The sequence below is a fragment of the Chrysoperla carnea genome, chromosome 2 (assembly GCF_905475395.1).
Source record: "Chrysoperla carnea chromosome 2, inChrCarn1.1, whole genome shotgun sequence".
Taxonomy (NCBI): domain Eukaryota; kingdom Metazoa; phylum Arthropoda; class Insecta; order Neuroptera; family Chrysopidae; genus Chrysoperla; species Chrysoperla carnea.
The window spans coordinates 10,630,213-10,647,764 of NC_058338.1; the positions used below are offsets into that span (position 1 = coordinate 10,630,213).

Sequence of the window (17,552 nt, forward strand, 5' to 3'; positions counted from 1 at the left end):
ATTTCGGCTTAATAGCTCTTTTCGTTTTTGAGTTATCGTGGTGACTGACGGACAGACGACAGACAGAAAAACCGGAAATGGACTAATTAGGTGATTTTATAAACACTCATACAAAAATTTTGTTCATAGCATCAATATTTTTAAGCGTTACAAACTTGGGACTTAGTATACCTTGGTATATTTCATATACATGGTATAAAACACTTCAGAATCGAATCACAATTACTCATTAGCAGGATAAGTTTTTTTAACCAGACACTATCCAGAATGTCCTACATTTTTGGTACATTCTGTATTCATACATTATCAGAAAAACCTCACTTTCTACACTATTTGTACAAATACCATTATTTCAACTAAATATCAAATTGGAATACATTACGTAATAAAAACAAAAGCATTGTTCTAGATTTTCTAATAATAATAATATTGTAATCATTTTCCAATAAAGAATTCATGCACATATGAAAGTATGTATAACGATAATACAAAATAATAAACATTAGTGATGAGAATGGCGTCGGTAAAACAAAACCATATCAGTAGTCAGAAGCAAGAATAACAGCTTAGCACAAATACAAAACTAAATAAACAACATATTGAAACAATCCTTGCTAAATATGGTCATTAGAGGACAGACCCATAATTCCAAAAATCACAAAAAATTCCTAGATCATCGGGCTTTTTATTATTATTTTACCGTTTAAAGTTGTCTGACAAAATGATGAATCATATAGGTTATCCTTTTCAATTGGATATTTCTATATCAAAAAATCTAGAGAGTGTAATAAAAACCTATCTAAGATATTTAGACAAACTTGTTGTTTATAATAATACCATAAAAATATAAGGTTGCCGATGATATTAAAACAAAATTTTAATTTAATTATGAGTTCATCGAAGATCCATCATTTGATGAATAAACGACTATAGTTACAGTATTGATGATTGAAGAGAGATATCTATATTATCAAATTAATAAGCAACACTTGTACACAATATATTATATATTTTTGTAGTTACGTGGCATAGTAAAGCTAAAAGATCCTTAAATCTTTCGGGATGAAAATAAAAACTTTCTAGCAGGAGAGTAAAAATAGAAAAACAAAAGGTAAGGATTTAAAATGTAGCTGTAGGTGAATAGAGCAAGAAGTTCGCAACAACTATGAGCATTATTAACTATCATAAGGGAAATGAAAATACACATAGATATAGAATAATAATATAATCGAATAATAACAATAGAGTTCTATCAAAACTAAGTGGCACTGAACAAGAGAGAGTATAGATACGAGTGCACATACATATACATCATACACTCTCTCTTGCTCGGTGCCACTTTGGTTTGATTGAACTCTACACTCATATATCTAACTCTAGTATTGTTACACATATCTTTCTATCTAGATATGTAACTGGGTCTCCACTATGTATAACTATTGTTATGTCATAACATTAAACTTTTTAAAGCTGTATACAAATAAATGACGTTATCAAAAATAGATAAAATCTAAAATTTGTTTTCATTTATTATTTGTATTATTTGCTCTCTTGTGCCACTATTTTCTTTCTTTGCCAAAACCTTCATTATCCTAAGAAAAAACAATGTTACGCCATAATCGGTTTTTGTCAATCGTTTTCGAAATCTGATTTGAAGGTGTTTTGTTTTAAACTTCATGCAGCTTAAAACTTTTAAATTAATACAAAATGAATAACAAATTTTTGGTATTCGACTTTTCTATGATTTTAAGGGGAAAGACTCGATCTCGTATCATCAATCACGGGGGAGATTATCATATAATCCCCCAAAATGGATGTACTTTTTAATAGATTTTTTAGATATGATTGCATCGCAAAGCACGAACAGATAAGTAACGATGTACCCTCCATCAGTAACTTTGTGCAAAATTTCGTACTCTTTCATGAAATCAAAATTGTTGCAAAGTGGTAGATAAGTTCCTGGGGTTGTGATAGAACCAAGTTAAAATTTTTGAATTTTGATGACACCACGAGATTAGAAGGCCAATTTTATTCGATCTGAATAAGAAGTTCTATTAAACCCACTAATTTTAGATGCCAATTTTCATCTTTGCTGTTAATTTTTTGCTACCACTTATCTTTGAGCTAAATATCGGGACCAAGACCCCACATTTTTGAAACCTTGTTAAGCTAGGTGAAATTTTGACCACAAATTTGAGAAATACAGTAGAATCTCGATAACTTAAACCTCGGTAACATAAAAATCTCTGTTACTTCAAAAAATACTATGTTCCCTTCCCATCAGAGCCCAAAACCTCTATAACTTAAAAGACGCAACCTTTATAACTTAAATAAATAATCTCTGTATAGGCCCTCAGTAACTACATAGAAACATGTACATACCTCTATATTAACTAGCGTACATAGAAACATGTACATACCTCTATATTAACCTTTACCTAACATAGACACTTGATAACTTAAAACCTCTATAACTTAAAATATTTTGTGTTTCCCTTGGACTTTAACTTATCGAGATTCTACTGTACTATCCAAATTTAGTAGGAATACATACTTTTTTTTATCAAAATTGGACGTATATTGAATGAGATAGAACCAAATTAAAATTTTTGGATTTTGATGACGTCATTAGATTAAAAAATCTTTTTTTTTTAAGCAGGCAAATTTAATCCGACCTGACTGGAATTTTTTTTGAAATGCACTAATTTTAGATCAAACTTTTCATCATTGATGACAGTTTTTCGCTAACACTTCTCTTCGTGCTAAATATCCGAACCAGGACTACGCATTCTCGAAACCTTGTAAAGCTAGGTCAAATTTACCTACAAATTTAGTAGGATTACGTATTTTGTTTATCAAAATTTGCCATAATTTGGTGTGATAGAACCAAATTGAAATTTTAGATTATGATTAAAAAACTCACTAGATTAAAAAAAAAAAAGTTAAAGAATAACATTTTAGATTCGAGATATTTTTAACAGAAATTTGTATGCACATCTCTTTAATAAATAGTTGCAACTAAAGAGCTGTTAAGGTTTTATTCCAAAATAATAATATGAATATTTTAACCATATTATTTGAGATAATGCACAGAGATAATTCTGTGCATATAAAATTGTAAGCAATAAGTAGGTAACTTTAATACTGACACAAAATAACATACAAACTCCCATATAAAATTGAATACTGATGTAATAATAGTGATCGTTTAAATACCCAATGCACAAATGATAATAATCCATAATTATTAATTATAGATAATTAAAGAGGTTCTATTTATTTTGTTATTATGATATTAACCTTAATAGCTTATGAAGCAGGAAAAAGACCATATCCTAGGACTTCATATAAAATGTCACAGTTTTAATGAACCCTGCTAGAATTGTTGTTATGGGTTTTCATAAGTCTAATGATATCCACGGTGTGTTTCCTCCCTCCTCTAAGTTGTCAACGTCGCCCTATTAGCTGGGTTGGTTAAGGCGTAACCAATTCCGTCCGCAGTATTGCTAACCTAAGTTGTCAACGGAGAAAGTTGTTTGAGCCTAAAAACTATGCTTTAAATTAATACAAATTCAATCAAAACTTGTACTTTATCGTTACCTTCCGGATTTGTGCCGAATACGCGCCTTAACAGAAAAAATATACATATCTCAATCGGTAAATAGTTCAAAGAATACCAAATTTCGAACCCCAAAATGAAAGTTAGCTCTTATAACTGCTGTTTATCATCTAAACTAAAATTTTAAATTGATTGTAGTTAGATGAATTAATTTGATACTATACCCAAAGAATTTATTATAAATATTCTGAAAAAGTACGCAATTCTATTATTTTACCTAATTAAATTCTTAACGTATAAGGAAAAAGAATGGACAATTAAACTGATTAAACGAAAAGATTTTATGATATTTGTTAAAAAACAAGTCACAGTCGATTGAAGATTAATTGATATAAGTTCGAAGTAAAAAGGAAATTCAAGGTATTATAAATGAAAACAATAATCAAAATATTTATTATTCAATAAAAATGGAATGGTATTGAATACCAATCAATATCAAGACTTTTAGGAGCGGAATAAAAACAACTATAATCGATCTAATTTTAATTAAATTAATTAAGGTTAAATAATTAATGTGAAGGTATTTGATAAAGCCGGGCAAGCCAGATGGAAATTAACTACACAAGAAAAGAGGTTGCTTGTGGATAAAACCGTTACTTGAGAACGAAAGAATCAATTAGGCTGTTTTTCTTCTTAAATGTTCGTGATAATCTTAGTAAAGTTTTAAGGGGAAAAATTTTCCGGCGGTTTGCAAAATTAGGGAAAAAGAAAAAGTGTTTGCTTGGTATTATTGTGACCAGAAAAATGAAAAATTAAGGAAAACTAGGTCCTTCTCGAGGTTATTTTCTTTCATACATTCAATCGGCGGATTATCTAAAATAGCTAATTCTTAAACGAAGAAAACGCGTAAAAAATAATGTTATTTCAATGGCATTGTTGTAACATTATTATCTATTGTTTTTCGATACTAGATTCTATCATAGAATTTATTTAGTAAACATGACATGTCCGATAAAAACATAACTATTTCGAAAAATGACAAACAAATTTTTGATATATGTTAGCTTTAAGGCAGTCACCCAAATTCATCCTTGTTTTAGTCGAAACAGAAAGATGTATCTATACTAAAGATTTATCTATTATAAAATTCTGTTAAAATTCATTGCTGAATTTTCAGGTGTAAACATTATCTCTATACTTCATTACTATACCTGCCGTGTTATTATGATAAAAAGAAATTCCTTGTCCATTGACACAAAATTGCTTATCAAGAGTAAGCAAATACATCTAATATTGTTTATAAATACGTGAAGTGATAGAGCCTTGAAAAGAGATAATTTTCAGATAAGCATACAACAATGTAACGCATTGAATATTTGATTAACACTAATAGAATTTTATTTCCCATTTTTTTATAACATTAGTATTAAAACAAGCGAAAACAAACAATTGACTGAGTGAATTGTTGAAATACCATGCAAAAATAGTACTGATTACTCTATCACATTGCACATACATATACAATTTATATATTACATACTATACAATTTACGCCTAATTTGCGTCCTCACGGGTAAAAAAAAATGTTTCAAACAAAAGTTGTTTATTTTTTGAAAAGGAACATTTTTTACATTTAAACTTTTGTTCTGTCTCTAACGGTTTACAAGATTGGTCATAGGGACCCATAGGTCAAGACCCAATTGACCTATGTTGCTCATTTATGAACTCGGCCTCACTTTTTAGGTCCTGAGTACGCTGTAAAAATTTCAGCTTAATACCTTTTTTCGTTTTTGAGTTATCGTGCCCATAGACGGACGGACGGACAACCGGAATTGGACTAATTAGGTGATATTATGAACACCTATACCAAAATTTTGTTCGTAGCATCAATATTTTTAAGCGTTACAAACTTAGGACTAAACTTAGTATACCTTGCATATTACATATATATGCATGGTATAAAAATAGCATTGTACTAAATGGAATAACTATTTTTAAGCTGGTTTTGATCAAGTCAATTAATTCATTCAATTATGAGCACAGTTTAAGATATTTTAGGAATAGCGCTACGATAACAACCTCAAGTTTGTTTATTACCAAGCTTACTCCTATCGATCATAAAAAGGCAAACAAAAAACAGCATGGGAATTTCATTTCGCCATGGAGATAACATACTATCATTTAAGAGCTAAAATTTAGCAATTTAGCATTTTCAGAAATAAACCTTGTTCCTTCTAAAATCACTTGTTTCAGTAAATATTAAGTGAGTTGATGTAAACTAATTATAAGACACATGTAAAAAGGGTGGTTAGCGAAGCGAACAAACGTATAACTCGTTAATAATATTAAATAATAATATCACATTCACATATACACACTAAATCTTGATAAAATTAACTATAAAGAATAAATATAACTACTTCTACGTGTGTCTTTTTTATATTAAAAACCATAAAATAAAAAATACTAAATAAAGGTAGTATATTCATCACAGTGAACAGGACGACCTGTCAAGTCAATCGATTGTAGGAAGCACCATGAATGAAACCTCTATACATGTTATTTTCACCTGAAGAAATGTACCTAGGGTGTCAGGTAAAGAATTCTGGGATCTCAAACTTTGGATCTCTCAATTCTGGGAGCCATCCGGGAGAGAAGCTGTGGGCTATAGCTTCATCTGTTTAAAATATCATTTCTTTACTCAGAACCGGGAGATATCTCGCCTTCGAGTCACAGGTTATTCTCATGGAAGGCACAGACGACCGCTTGGTCTAGGTCCTAGAAACCCATTTGCGATACCCCGCTAATCTACGAAATCAATTTTAGCCATGTATGGAGTATTATCTAGTAAAATTAACGAGACACTAATATTTAGCCTATCCATTAGGTTTCGGACAAAATCACAAATAATGTTGGAATTAAAAATTCGTTATGAAAAATCAAAATATGTTAAATTCAAAATTCATATCCACAAAAAATACAAAAAGGTTTTATCCACAGAAAAATTTTGGTTGAAATTTATACTTCACACTGTTAAAGTTAGAGAACAATATTGAAATAGAGAGATTTTGTTATACTTCGAATCCTTTTTGAAAATTAACCTATCTTAATACTTTAGACAAATATAAAGCTACTTTGAATTTCAAGTAAGTCGGAATGCGTCTCAATTTTAAAGGGCCCTGAAAGTTGAATGAATTGAACAAAGTTTAACTTTAGTATTTTCAATGAGAGAAGGGTGTTGGACCATTAATTTCATATCATGTCTTGATTTGATCAAATTCTTAAGGAAAATATATGAATTAACGGGTAAACTATCTTAACATCAACATATAATATGAATTTTCTCATATATAATAATTTACAATGTAATGATGTATTCATTGTAAACAACGGCATTATCATTTAAATAAAACTGTAAAAATTTATAAAAATTAACTTAAAAGCAGTTCATTTTACGGAAACAATATGAATATTTATTGTTCTTAAAAAAATTCTCTATAATAGATCCATTATGGATATACCATGTGTGTTTGTACCATCTAGGCATATACATGTCTGTAGTATGACAGAATACATCCGTTTAATAATGCATCTAAACGAGAGGTATTATATACATGTATTGAACATAAGTTGGACGACGCTTGGAGAGTGGGAGTTTTTTAGTTACAGATAACTAGTAAGTATGCAACAAAACTCCCACTCTCTACATGCATACAACAGAGGATCTGTCGTATCGTGTCTGTAGTCTTACAACATATGTACATAATACCTCTCGCTTAGATGCATTACTAAACGGATGTATTCTGTCATACTACAGATATGTATATGCCTAGATGGTACAAACACACATGGTATAATAATTTTTGAATACTTCAATAAAAAATTTGTCTTATTTTCTAAATGGATTATCATCGAAATTCGACAAAAAGAAAATTTAGCCCCGTGAAAATAGCAGTTAAAACTTACCGTATCCAAATTAAATAAAGATGAAACCTTTTTAATAAAACCATCCTGCTGACGCTTTTTCTTTCGCGTTGTCATTTTTATTGTTAATTTAAAAAAATGTTTGTACAAAAAATAAAATTGAAGTTTAATACACTATTCTTATAGTCTAATATCACAAATTTTAAGAACACAATCTAGAAAGAAATCAAATGAACTTATTAATATTAATTCAAATTTTGAACATGATGAGTAAAAAAAAATATTTTTACTTCCAGCAAGGTATATACAATTCTGTTTTCTATGACAATCTTTTTGCAAATTACTAGACAAAAAAGAATTCGATTATAGTTCATCAATGGTGGAAATGTTATCAAGCGTCGAAATTTATTGATAAACAGTTCAAGTTTCTTTTAATTACAATTATTTTTTCAGTTTAAAATTTGAGTTTTAAAAACTATGTGAATTTTCATAACCAAGTACTTTTCAAGGGTTATTACCCGAATGTGTGTTGATAAGTTTGGAGTCCTATAAATAAAAACCTTTGCATTATATAGAAAAAAGTTTCAAATAAAAGTTATAGAAAATGTTATTATCTACAAAAATGACTCTTATTATCATTTGATCAAACTTGTTTTCCAGGATAGCGGTTGAAGCACGCGCCCCCTGGTCCCGCAAACTTAACATTAATTCTGGCAATACCCTTGCTCGGGCTAACGGAGTAGTTTTCTTTACTTCCGTATACATCTTCAATTAACTTGTATGGTTTAAGATTCTTGATTTAACGGTCAAGAAGAAATTTACCCTGCAAAATCTTATATATTGACGAAAAACTAAACAAATATTCACCTCGAACATAACCAAACAATCCGAAAATATTATTCGTATCCTAATTCACAGTTATTAGACGTAGATAAAAAAATTTAAGCTAGGTTCGCTCGTGGCCGTGGTAAGAAACATTCCGAATCAACTTTTATCTTCACATAATAATTAAAGATTATATTACGTGATAAAAATTTATCAACGTACAAAATAAATTAAATGACCTAATAAAAAAATTTAGGTAAATTAATTAACAAGAGTATTATTACTTTAAAAAAAAAAACACGACATAATTATTATGCTATGAAAGAAAGAGTTGGAAAGTAAAGTTCTCTTTTTAAATCTCGTATCTATGGCATTCACCTTTACTTAGTTAGTCTATTCGTGTACAGTGTGCCTACAACACATCGCATCGTTCGTCCGTATGTCTGTCTGTCCGTGATTATGTTTTAGTCTAAAATAGAATACATGTACTAGTAATACTCATATACATGTTATGAAATCTGCTTTCCTTTTACATTAGCACCAGTACTGACTTTAATTGTTTTGTAAATTAGTTAGGTTAGGTTAGGTTATATTGGCTGTCCACGAAGATCATAGAGCCCATTGAGATACCATACATGTGTTTTAACACCTTTCCGCTGATAATTTCATTTATCAGCTCTTCAATTTCAGAGGCTGAGTGCCCATCAAAACTATTAATTAAATTAATTTTGTTGCAACGGCGGGAATCGAACCCGCTTAACCAACTGAGCTAATAGGGCGACAAAAAGATATAATAATAACATACTGATATAAACTTGAAACAAGTGCAAACAAACAATTGTTGAAATACCATGTATAGACAGTGTTGATTATTCTGTCACATTATACATACATATATGTCACACACATATAACTGATCTACCCATATAATACATACTATACAATTTGCGCTCTTACGGGTGAACAGTGTTGTTTACGAAAATGTTTCAAACAAAATTTGTTTATTTTTTGATAAGGAACATTTTTTACATTTAAACTTATCTTCTATCTCTAACGGTATACAAGATGGGTCCTACGGACCAAAGACCCAATTGACCAATGTTGCTCATTTACAAACTCGACGCCACTTTTTACGTCTTCAGTATAAGCAGCTTAATATCTCTTTTCGTTTTTGAGTAATAGTGATGACAGACGGACTTACGCACAGACGAACAGACGGACAGACAGACAATCGGAAATGGACTAATTAGGTAATTTTATGAGCACCTATATCAAAATTTACGAACAAAATTTTTATCAATATTTTTAAGCGTTACAAAATTGGGACTAAACTTAATATGCCTTGATATACATGTATACATGTGTAAGAACAGAGCAGCAACATTGACGTTAATAAATAAGGCATAACATTCGATTTAAATTTCAATTATCTTTACTTCTACCGTTTGTTTGTATTGTGTGTAATAGCCATTAATGTAAAAGGAAAGCAATTGATATGTATATTTATACACTCTAGAAAGAGTAAAAGACACAAAGTAATGTCTAACATCAAATAAGAGTACAGTTCTTTTAATAATTAAATGCTGCACTAGGTTCTTCTTTCTCTCATAAAAGGTCACATTTACAATAACTAAATTTACATAATTTTTGCTGTATATACATTTCTTTTAAATAAAATGAACTATTTATTAAATATTTTTGGAAAAAAGAACATTTTTTAAAAATAAATATAACGTCATCAAGTATTTCTGTGCACGCCCATTTTTTATTGTAATTTAATATCGATAGAAAATTAAATTTATAAAAAAAATATAATGACAATTTTTTAGTTGAATTTAACAAATAAATTGCAAGAATGTCCGATTTGCGAAATCCTTCTCTCGACTTACACATCCAAATTAATAGAAAATTGAAATTTACAAAATTTAAAAAAAAAAAAACCCACAACGGAACGACTACGGAACCCTAATGATCCAATGTGGAAGATCATCGGCAATATTTAGTTCTTTCGGTTTCGGGTACGGTAACCCTAAATTCGCACTTGAAACAGAGCTAAGAACACAGTCCATCAAATTACCTTTCAAACAAGACTCAAAAAATCAAAATCGGTTCATCCGTTTAGGCGCTACGATGGCACAGGCAGACAGACAGACCAGACACATATACATAGCGATCATAGGAATTCATGGACTAGGGTAGACCATTTTATCTATACTTGAGCATTAAAATGAAATTTAAAGAGGCACATACATGTCTTCTCAGGGACTTTTCGCTATTCTCTTTAGAAAATGAGGCCTCCCACGCATATCAATCACTGGCCCAACCAGGGCATTCATTTATTAAGATGAACTAGAATAGAATAAAATTTGAAGGGGCAAATGTCTTCTCATGGATTATTTGGTAATTTCCTTAGAAAATGAGGCCTCCACACATATAAATCACAGGTCTCACCAGGGCATTTATGGACTAAGGCAGACTATGTTTTATATTTGAGTATACAAATGGAATATGTCGAGGAAAATGTCTTCTCACGGACTATTCGCTATTCTCCCTAGAAAATGAGGCCTCTCATGCATAGCAGTCAAGAGTCCCATCAGTGGCATTTATGGATTCGGATGGACTATTTTATATATATTTGAGTATACAAATGGAATTTGACGCGGGAAATGTTTTCTCTTGGACTATTCGATATTCTTCCTAGAAAATGAGGCGCTTTGGTAATTAAACGAGCGGCTGTCAGTCGTACTAAATTTAAAACAATTTTCGTAGTGCTTCAACGGGTTTTAGTCTCAATTGACTCATTCACAAAGCAATAAAATCGCTTATTTATTTAAATTGATTTGTTTCACATGTGTTGGTTGCAAATTTTAAAGGTCGAATGAGAATCAATTTAATTTCCTTGGTAATGTTCTCTCGAGACAATTAAATAATTTAGCGTTTTTCGACGCCTTTCAAAAGTTCATATGCATTCGACTTATCCACGCAACTGAAGCTGTATGTAACAATATTATTCAGCTTGTTAGTTTGATTAAATAATTTTAAAATCTAGTCAATTATGCATTCACAAAACTAAAATGAAGAGACCACCAAAGCAAAAAAAGTGGTTTTGCCTCAAATCTAAAATCCCGTTAGTTTTTAAGGTACTTTTCTACAAAAATTAAAATAATTGCATAGATCAAGTAACTACTATTAAATCTATTTTATAAAAAAAAACCTGTTTACAGACATGAAATCTATAATTAAACACCTATCCATATAAGAATCTAAACAACATTTCCAATAAAAAATAAATACATTTTTATTCCAGAATAAATTGGCGCCATTAAGAAAATATTTTCTAGTTGAGTCAAATAAATTCTTATCAAATGCAAAAAAAACAATATAATTTCATTTAATTATCACAATGCATGAATAATTTTGTGATCAAAAAAAAATAATACACTATTTTGTTAATTAGTGCAATTAAAAAAATTACACCTAAATAAATTAACCTCAATATTTTATGTTGAACTCTTTTTAATTAGTAATCTCACAAAAATGCACATAGAAAACAGAACGTATAAATTTTTTACAAGAAAAATCACAAAAAACGTAGAAAATTAAAACCAACTTTTTAGTTTACACAAATTCCAAACTGTCACATAGTTTTGTTTGAAACAATAATTGTTTTATATCACAAACATAACCTTAAACGCTTATTAAAAATGTTTAAATATAAACACTAATCAAACACAAACACTAATTAATAGATTCATAGTTGTGAATACATTCCATTAATAATATTTCAAATAAATAATAATTTTATTTGAATATTATTAAAAGTAAAATAATTTAAAAGTTTTAATGCAACATGGCTAACATTAATATTTAATACATAGAATATATAATGTATTTAATATAAATACAATACACAACACATCCCGGCAACCACTTGTAGCTTCATTCCGACTACGTCATCATGTTATGCCGGTCTTGTATTATACATAGTTGATACCGAATGTAGACGATTTGTAATACGATATTAGACGATCATTTTAAAATATACACTTGCTTTTATACCATAGAAATAACAGGTACATATAGAATACATAGATTACCTATCAATATAGTGTATGAGCATTTCCTTTCCGAAAAAATGAAGCCAATTTTGAAAAGAAATCTTAACAGTGTACAATTGCAAGATAGATATGGTGGCATGTATCAGCTTTTAAGAAAAACCTCACTAAAATCGAGAAAGGTGAAAACTATAAGAAATCGAAAAATAGTATATTACAAATCTAGGTACAGGATGTCTCAGATCTCATGGTAGCGTCGGGTGACAAAAATGAGATCTGAGACATTTTTTACTTGCTTCCGTGGTGTGAATACTATTTTTTAAGTTACTAAGAGTTTTAAGGAAGGTATCAATTTTTTCTAATTGAAAATGAAAGGGTTCATTATTAATATTATGCATGAAAATTGATGTATTAGCTCTTATCGAAACAGCTGAAGCTAAAATTTTGAACAAAATACATAATCAATGTCCTCATTAATAACTTAAAATGATTTCGTTTACAAAATTAGACTGTATAGACATAGGAACGCAATAAGTGAATTCTTGACTGCATAAAGAGAGGTAGAAAGCCACAGAAATTGTAGGTGTATAAGAGAAACAATGACAGCTATACGCAACGCACGAAAAAGCCCAATGACCAAGGAATTTTTTGTGATTTTTGGAAACTTTGTCAATACATAGTATAAAACAAAGTCGCTTTCTCTGTCCCTATGTCCCTATGTCCCTATGTCCCTTTGTACGCTTAAATCTTTGAAACTACGCAACGGATTTTGATGCGATTTTTTTTAATAGATAGAGTGATTCAAGAGGAAGGTTTTTATGTATAACACATCCATATTATAGAAGAGTAAGGGGTTGAAATAGGGGTTGAAAGGGATATGCTTCAAAAACTAAAAAAGTTGTGCATCGATTAAGATCAAATATTGACACGATATACAACTAGCTTCAAAGATCTATTGTTTTTATCTACTTTTAACCTTCGGAGGGTAGAAAGGTGTAGCGAGAAAGTGGGAAGGAATTATCGAATATTTACAAATATACCTAAGTGGGGTATCAAATAAAAGAGCATGACGTGTACATTGCAAAACTGTTATCCCACGCAAGGAAATGTGGAGGGAGGGGTGCAAGTGGGGATGTTGCCCAGCAAAGCGGGTAGTTCACAGCTAGTTAATCATAAAATGTATTTATAAAGTTTTATTGAAATCCCTAGTATTATTCAATCCTTGCATATCTCCTTAAGTACTTTTTTAATTCTTAATTAATGAGCTCTATACGTCTCGTACATCTATGATAATTATCACTAGCCTATCATAGACAAATAACTTGCACTTGGTAAGTGTATATTTCTATCTATTCTACATAAAATACTCTCTTTACCTTACCTTACGTTACCTAAAAAAAGAACACCTCTCTAATAGTTATTCATAGTTGTATCATGTAAGTAAAGGTAACTAAACTGATATGAGAATGAGTCTATTATTATTATTTTTATTCAGTGTTACTACACGTATACACAAAGTCATTGTAGTAAAAATTATTGCAGATGTTTAGTTATTTAAATAATGTGAATACCATAATATTTATAAAATAATTCAATGGACGTTCAAAATATTTTATATGTGTTAGTGTGGGGGCCAAGTGTTTCTTTCCTTAAAGCTGTTATGTACCTACAAATTTTAAACATTACTTTTTTTATCCTCTAATATATTCATTAGTGGAAAAACAAAGAAAAGCGGTTTTCCATGGGTATTCATATTCTATGGGTACTTTTAATGTTCGAAGAATATTTTCGAAATTCTCGCCAAATATAAATTGAAATTCCCTTGACCGCTGTATTATGCATTTATAGTAACCTTAAGAAGGGGAAAAACTATTTTTTAATATAAAATGTATACACAAAACAAGTGCGTCTATTATTATTGTCATTATTCCTGCGTATTTGTAGTTTAAAAAATTCTTCATTGAAGTTCAGTGGCGGATTCATAAAATTTGATGTTATTAAAAGTTGAGAAACTAAAATTTAGTAGTTGTAAATGATGTGTTCAGATTATCCTTATTTTTGAATTGATTTTAGAAATATTTTCGACTTTTCAAAAGCTGAAAAACAAAAAAGTAACGCAGTCAAGTAAAAAATGATATCCTATTTTTGAAAGAGTGAAAAATCTTGGTTACGTCACTGCTTGATTATTGTCATTACAATCGTATACGGTTGCATAAGCAATACGTAATGCAAACAATACAATAAATTGAACTGTCTGGCACACGGTCGAGTGATAACAAATTACATAGTGCGACCACTCACTATTAAAATAAATACCTAACATGCTCACTAGTTACTACAACAGTGTGCGGAGAAATCTGTTCGCTGCTTTAACTTCCCAGGATAGGGAAAATATTGTAATTGGCTGCGCCAGAAAATGAAGACTTAGCGGTTACAAACAATTAGTGTCAATTTAATTTAAAATAATAGTAAGTAAGAGTTTCTATGGACGTTTTTATGTATAAGACAAAGAAAGAGTCTTCAGACATTCTATTGTAAGAGAAGCGCGCGCAATCATATCATTTGAGTTAGGTAGGAGTCTTTTTCGCACACTTCTTGTCATTAACACACGCATCACACACAATACAATGCCTGAAGACTCTTTCTTTGTCTTATACATAAGAACGTCCATAAAAACTCTTCTTACTTCATATATTTTAAATGGTTTGTAAATATATATATATACAAACCATAGACTTATATGCTCATCCTTACAATTATTTTAATAATGTAGTGTATTATTACCATGGAAACGCCTGAAATAAGACACAAGCTAGGAGGTAATAGATGATATAAACAACCACAAAAGATAGTACTCTTTGTTAAACAAAGTTGTAGGTTAATAAATCAGTTTAAATACCATAAAGCACAACCACTCACATATGTGATGAAGGAAATTGCACTTTCGAGTCAAAGATGAACAGCATATACGAACTTTCGTTTTTATATCTATAATATGTTTGATACAAAACAAAAAGTTTTTCATTTTCATCTTAAAAGCTTTTCCAGTTGTTTAACAAGAGCTAGAGTGAAAGTGGATACAAGAAAACGAACGCATTGTTGTAATATTTACCATTTTATTGCTTAAAAGAAAATTTATGGTCATGGTTAGTTGAAAGTTGAATTCAATATGTCGAGAATATTGATTTACGATAGTCTAACGATATTTAATGGAATTATTTGTGTAATAGTTTCCAGTTTACTCAAAAATTAGCCTTCAGTAATCAAAATTTTCTTATATATAACTTATTTATACTTCGAATTAAGCAAATTTAGTCAATAATGAAATTTTCCACTAATAAAAATAAAAAATCAGTCAAGTGCCAATCAGTCATGGTTTTTATGCATATCCATCTATGATTATCTTAAAAACTACTTATCTTTGTAATGCCATCTGTGATTATAGACAAAAATTATTATTGTACAGCCCTCTATCATTGGGCTAATTTTATGGGGTTCTAATAACTGTGCCAAAAAAGTTTTTCGATTACAAAAAAAAAAGGTTTTAAGATTTGTCTGCTGCATTTTTTCATACTCACAGCTTAAATATGACGTTGTCATGCTCATTTGAAGTTTGGTAGACTCACCAAAAGGAAGTTTCAAGTGTCTTTTGATCATTTAAGAAAAATAATGATATCCCGTAGACCATAAATAAAAGCTTGTAAAAAAGAAACAAAAAATCCAGTCTTTACTAATAAAAATCAATTGAAAGCAATCTCATCAATATAAAGTACTTTATTATACAAGCCAATCAATACATCAAAATTAATAAGCCTTGAACCCTTGCTACCAATACCAAACAAAATAATAAAAACAAATGAATTAAAATGGAATACAACACACTTTAAGAGGAGATATACGAGAAAAACTCTACGCCATAACTCAAACTCAAACTGTTCAAGTTTCAAAATGGGTGTTATAAATTGTAAAAAAAAAAAACATAGAATTGAAATGAATTATTGAGTAATAAAAATTTTTATTTATTAAATAGATATAAAAGTTATACAGTTACGTTTCTATTCGACATGATTCGAATATTTTATTGTTCATTTCGTTTATTTTTGTGTTTGTTATATGCATATATATAAGAAAACTCAATAAAAATCGAATAAAAAACCTCGAATCCTTTCAAATTTTAATATTATGCGTACGATCATTCATAACACGAGTTTAAAAAATATTGAAGGAAAAATTATTTCTTTATCATTGTCAATTTTATATTAGATAAAATTATCGAAACAGTTTTTTATACCATGTATATGAAATATAGAAACGTATACTAAGTTTTTGCACCATGTGTATGAAATATAGAAAGGTATACTAAGTTTAGTTCCAAGTTTGAAACGCTTAAAAATATCAAATGAAATCTACAACCTCTTAAGTTAAGGATGTATGAGCATGGTAGTGGGGGCACAAATTTAAAAATAGATATTTTCAATTTTGATGATAAATTTATATTATTACTTGACGATATAAGACGAAAAGTAAGAATAAAATTTTTCGATATCTGGCTTAATTTTCAAAATATCGAAAATTGAAAATTTTGTTTAATTATTTAGCTTTCGATATTTCGAAAACCAAGACACATATCGAAAAATTTTAATCTTATTTTTCGTCTACATTCATGAAGTTATAACAAAATTCATAATCAAAGTTGAAAATAATATAAAAATAATTTCAACCCTTAATCTACCCTGCTCTTACATCCCTTATATGGACGGTGACACTTAGTTTTTTTCTTTTCAAATTCATTGCTAATATGTTTACTTTCTATTAAAAAGTTTTTTTTTAATTTGTTTTCATTCATTCCAAATGAAAATTATCAAAAACTTCCAAAATATGTCGTTTTTTGAGATTCCTCCATAAGAGCCAATATTTTATATCGATTTTTAATGACTTTTTTCTTAAAAATTTGCACGGTTACCTAAGCTGAAATTTTAACCATATATTCTTTGAGTAAAAGACTACCTACAAACAAATTTTGAGCCTTTAAATCAAACATTGTTGTCATGCTCATACATCCTTAATCGTTATTAAGACATGTCTGCTAAATCCTTAATGTGTACATGTACAAAATAAATCGAATAATAATTTTATTTCTGTGGAATTCAAACTTATCGATTTCTCCACTCAATAAAAGATTACTTTAA

General features: G+C 29.4%; 1 protein-coding gene across 9 annotated transcripts in view; it reads right to left on the reverse strand.

Annotated features, from left to right (window-relative positions):
• Positions 1 to 17,552, reverse strand: part of LOC123294017 (disks large 1 tumor suppressor protein) — a 1,177,915-nt gene that overhangs the window by 188,076 nt on the left and 972,287 nt on the right. Inside the window, exons 1-2 of one of the 9 annotated variants that reach the window (XM_044875080.1) lie at positions 11,919 to 11,977; positions 7,526 to 7,698 (exon numbers count right to left, since the gene is read on the reverse strand). The exons of the other annotated variants lie outside the window; for them this stretch is intronic. Of the exons in view, the coding sequence (XP_044731015.1) occupies positions 7,526 to 7,600 (75 nt within the window). The 5' untranslated portion in view covers positions 7,601 to 7,698; positions 11,919 to 11,977. Of the gene's footprint in view, positions 1 to 7,525; positions 7,699 to 11,918; positions 11,978 to 17,552 lie in introns of those variants that run through there. 9 annotated transcript variants of the gene reach the window in all.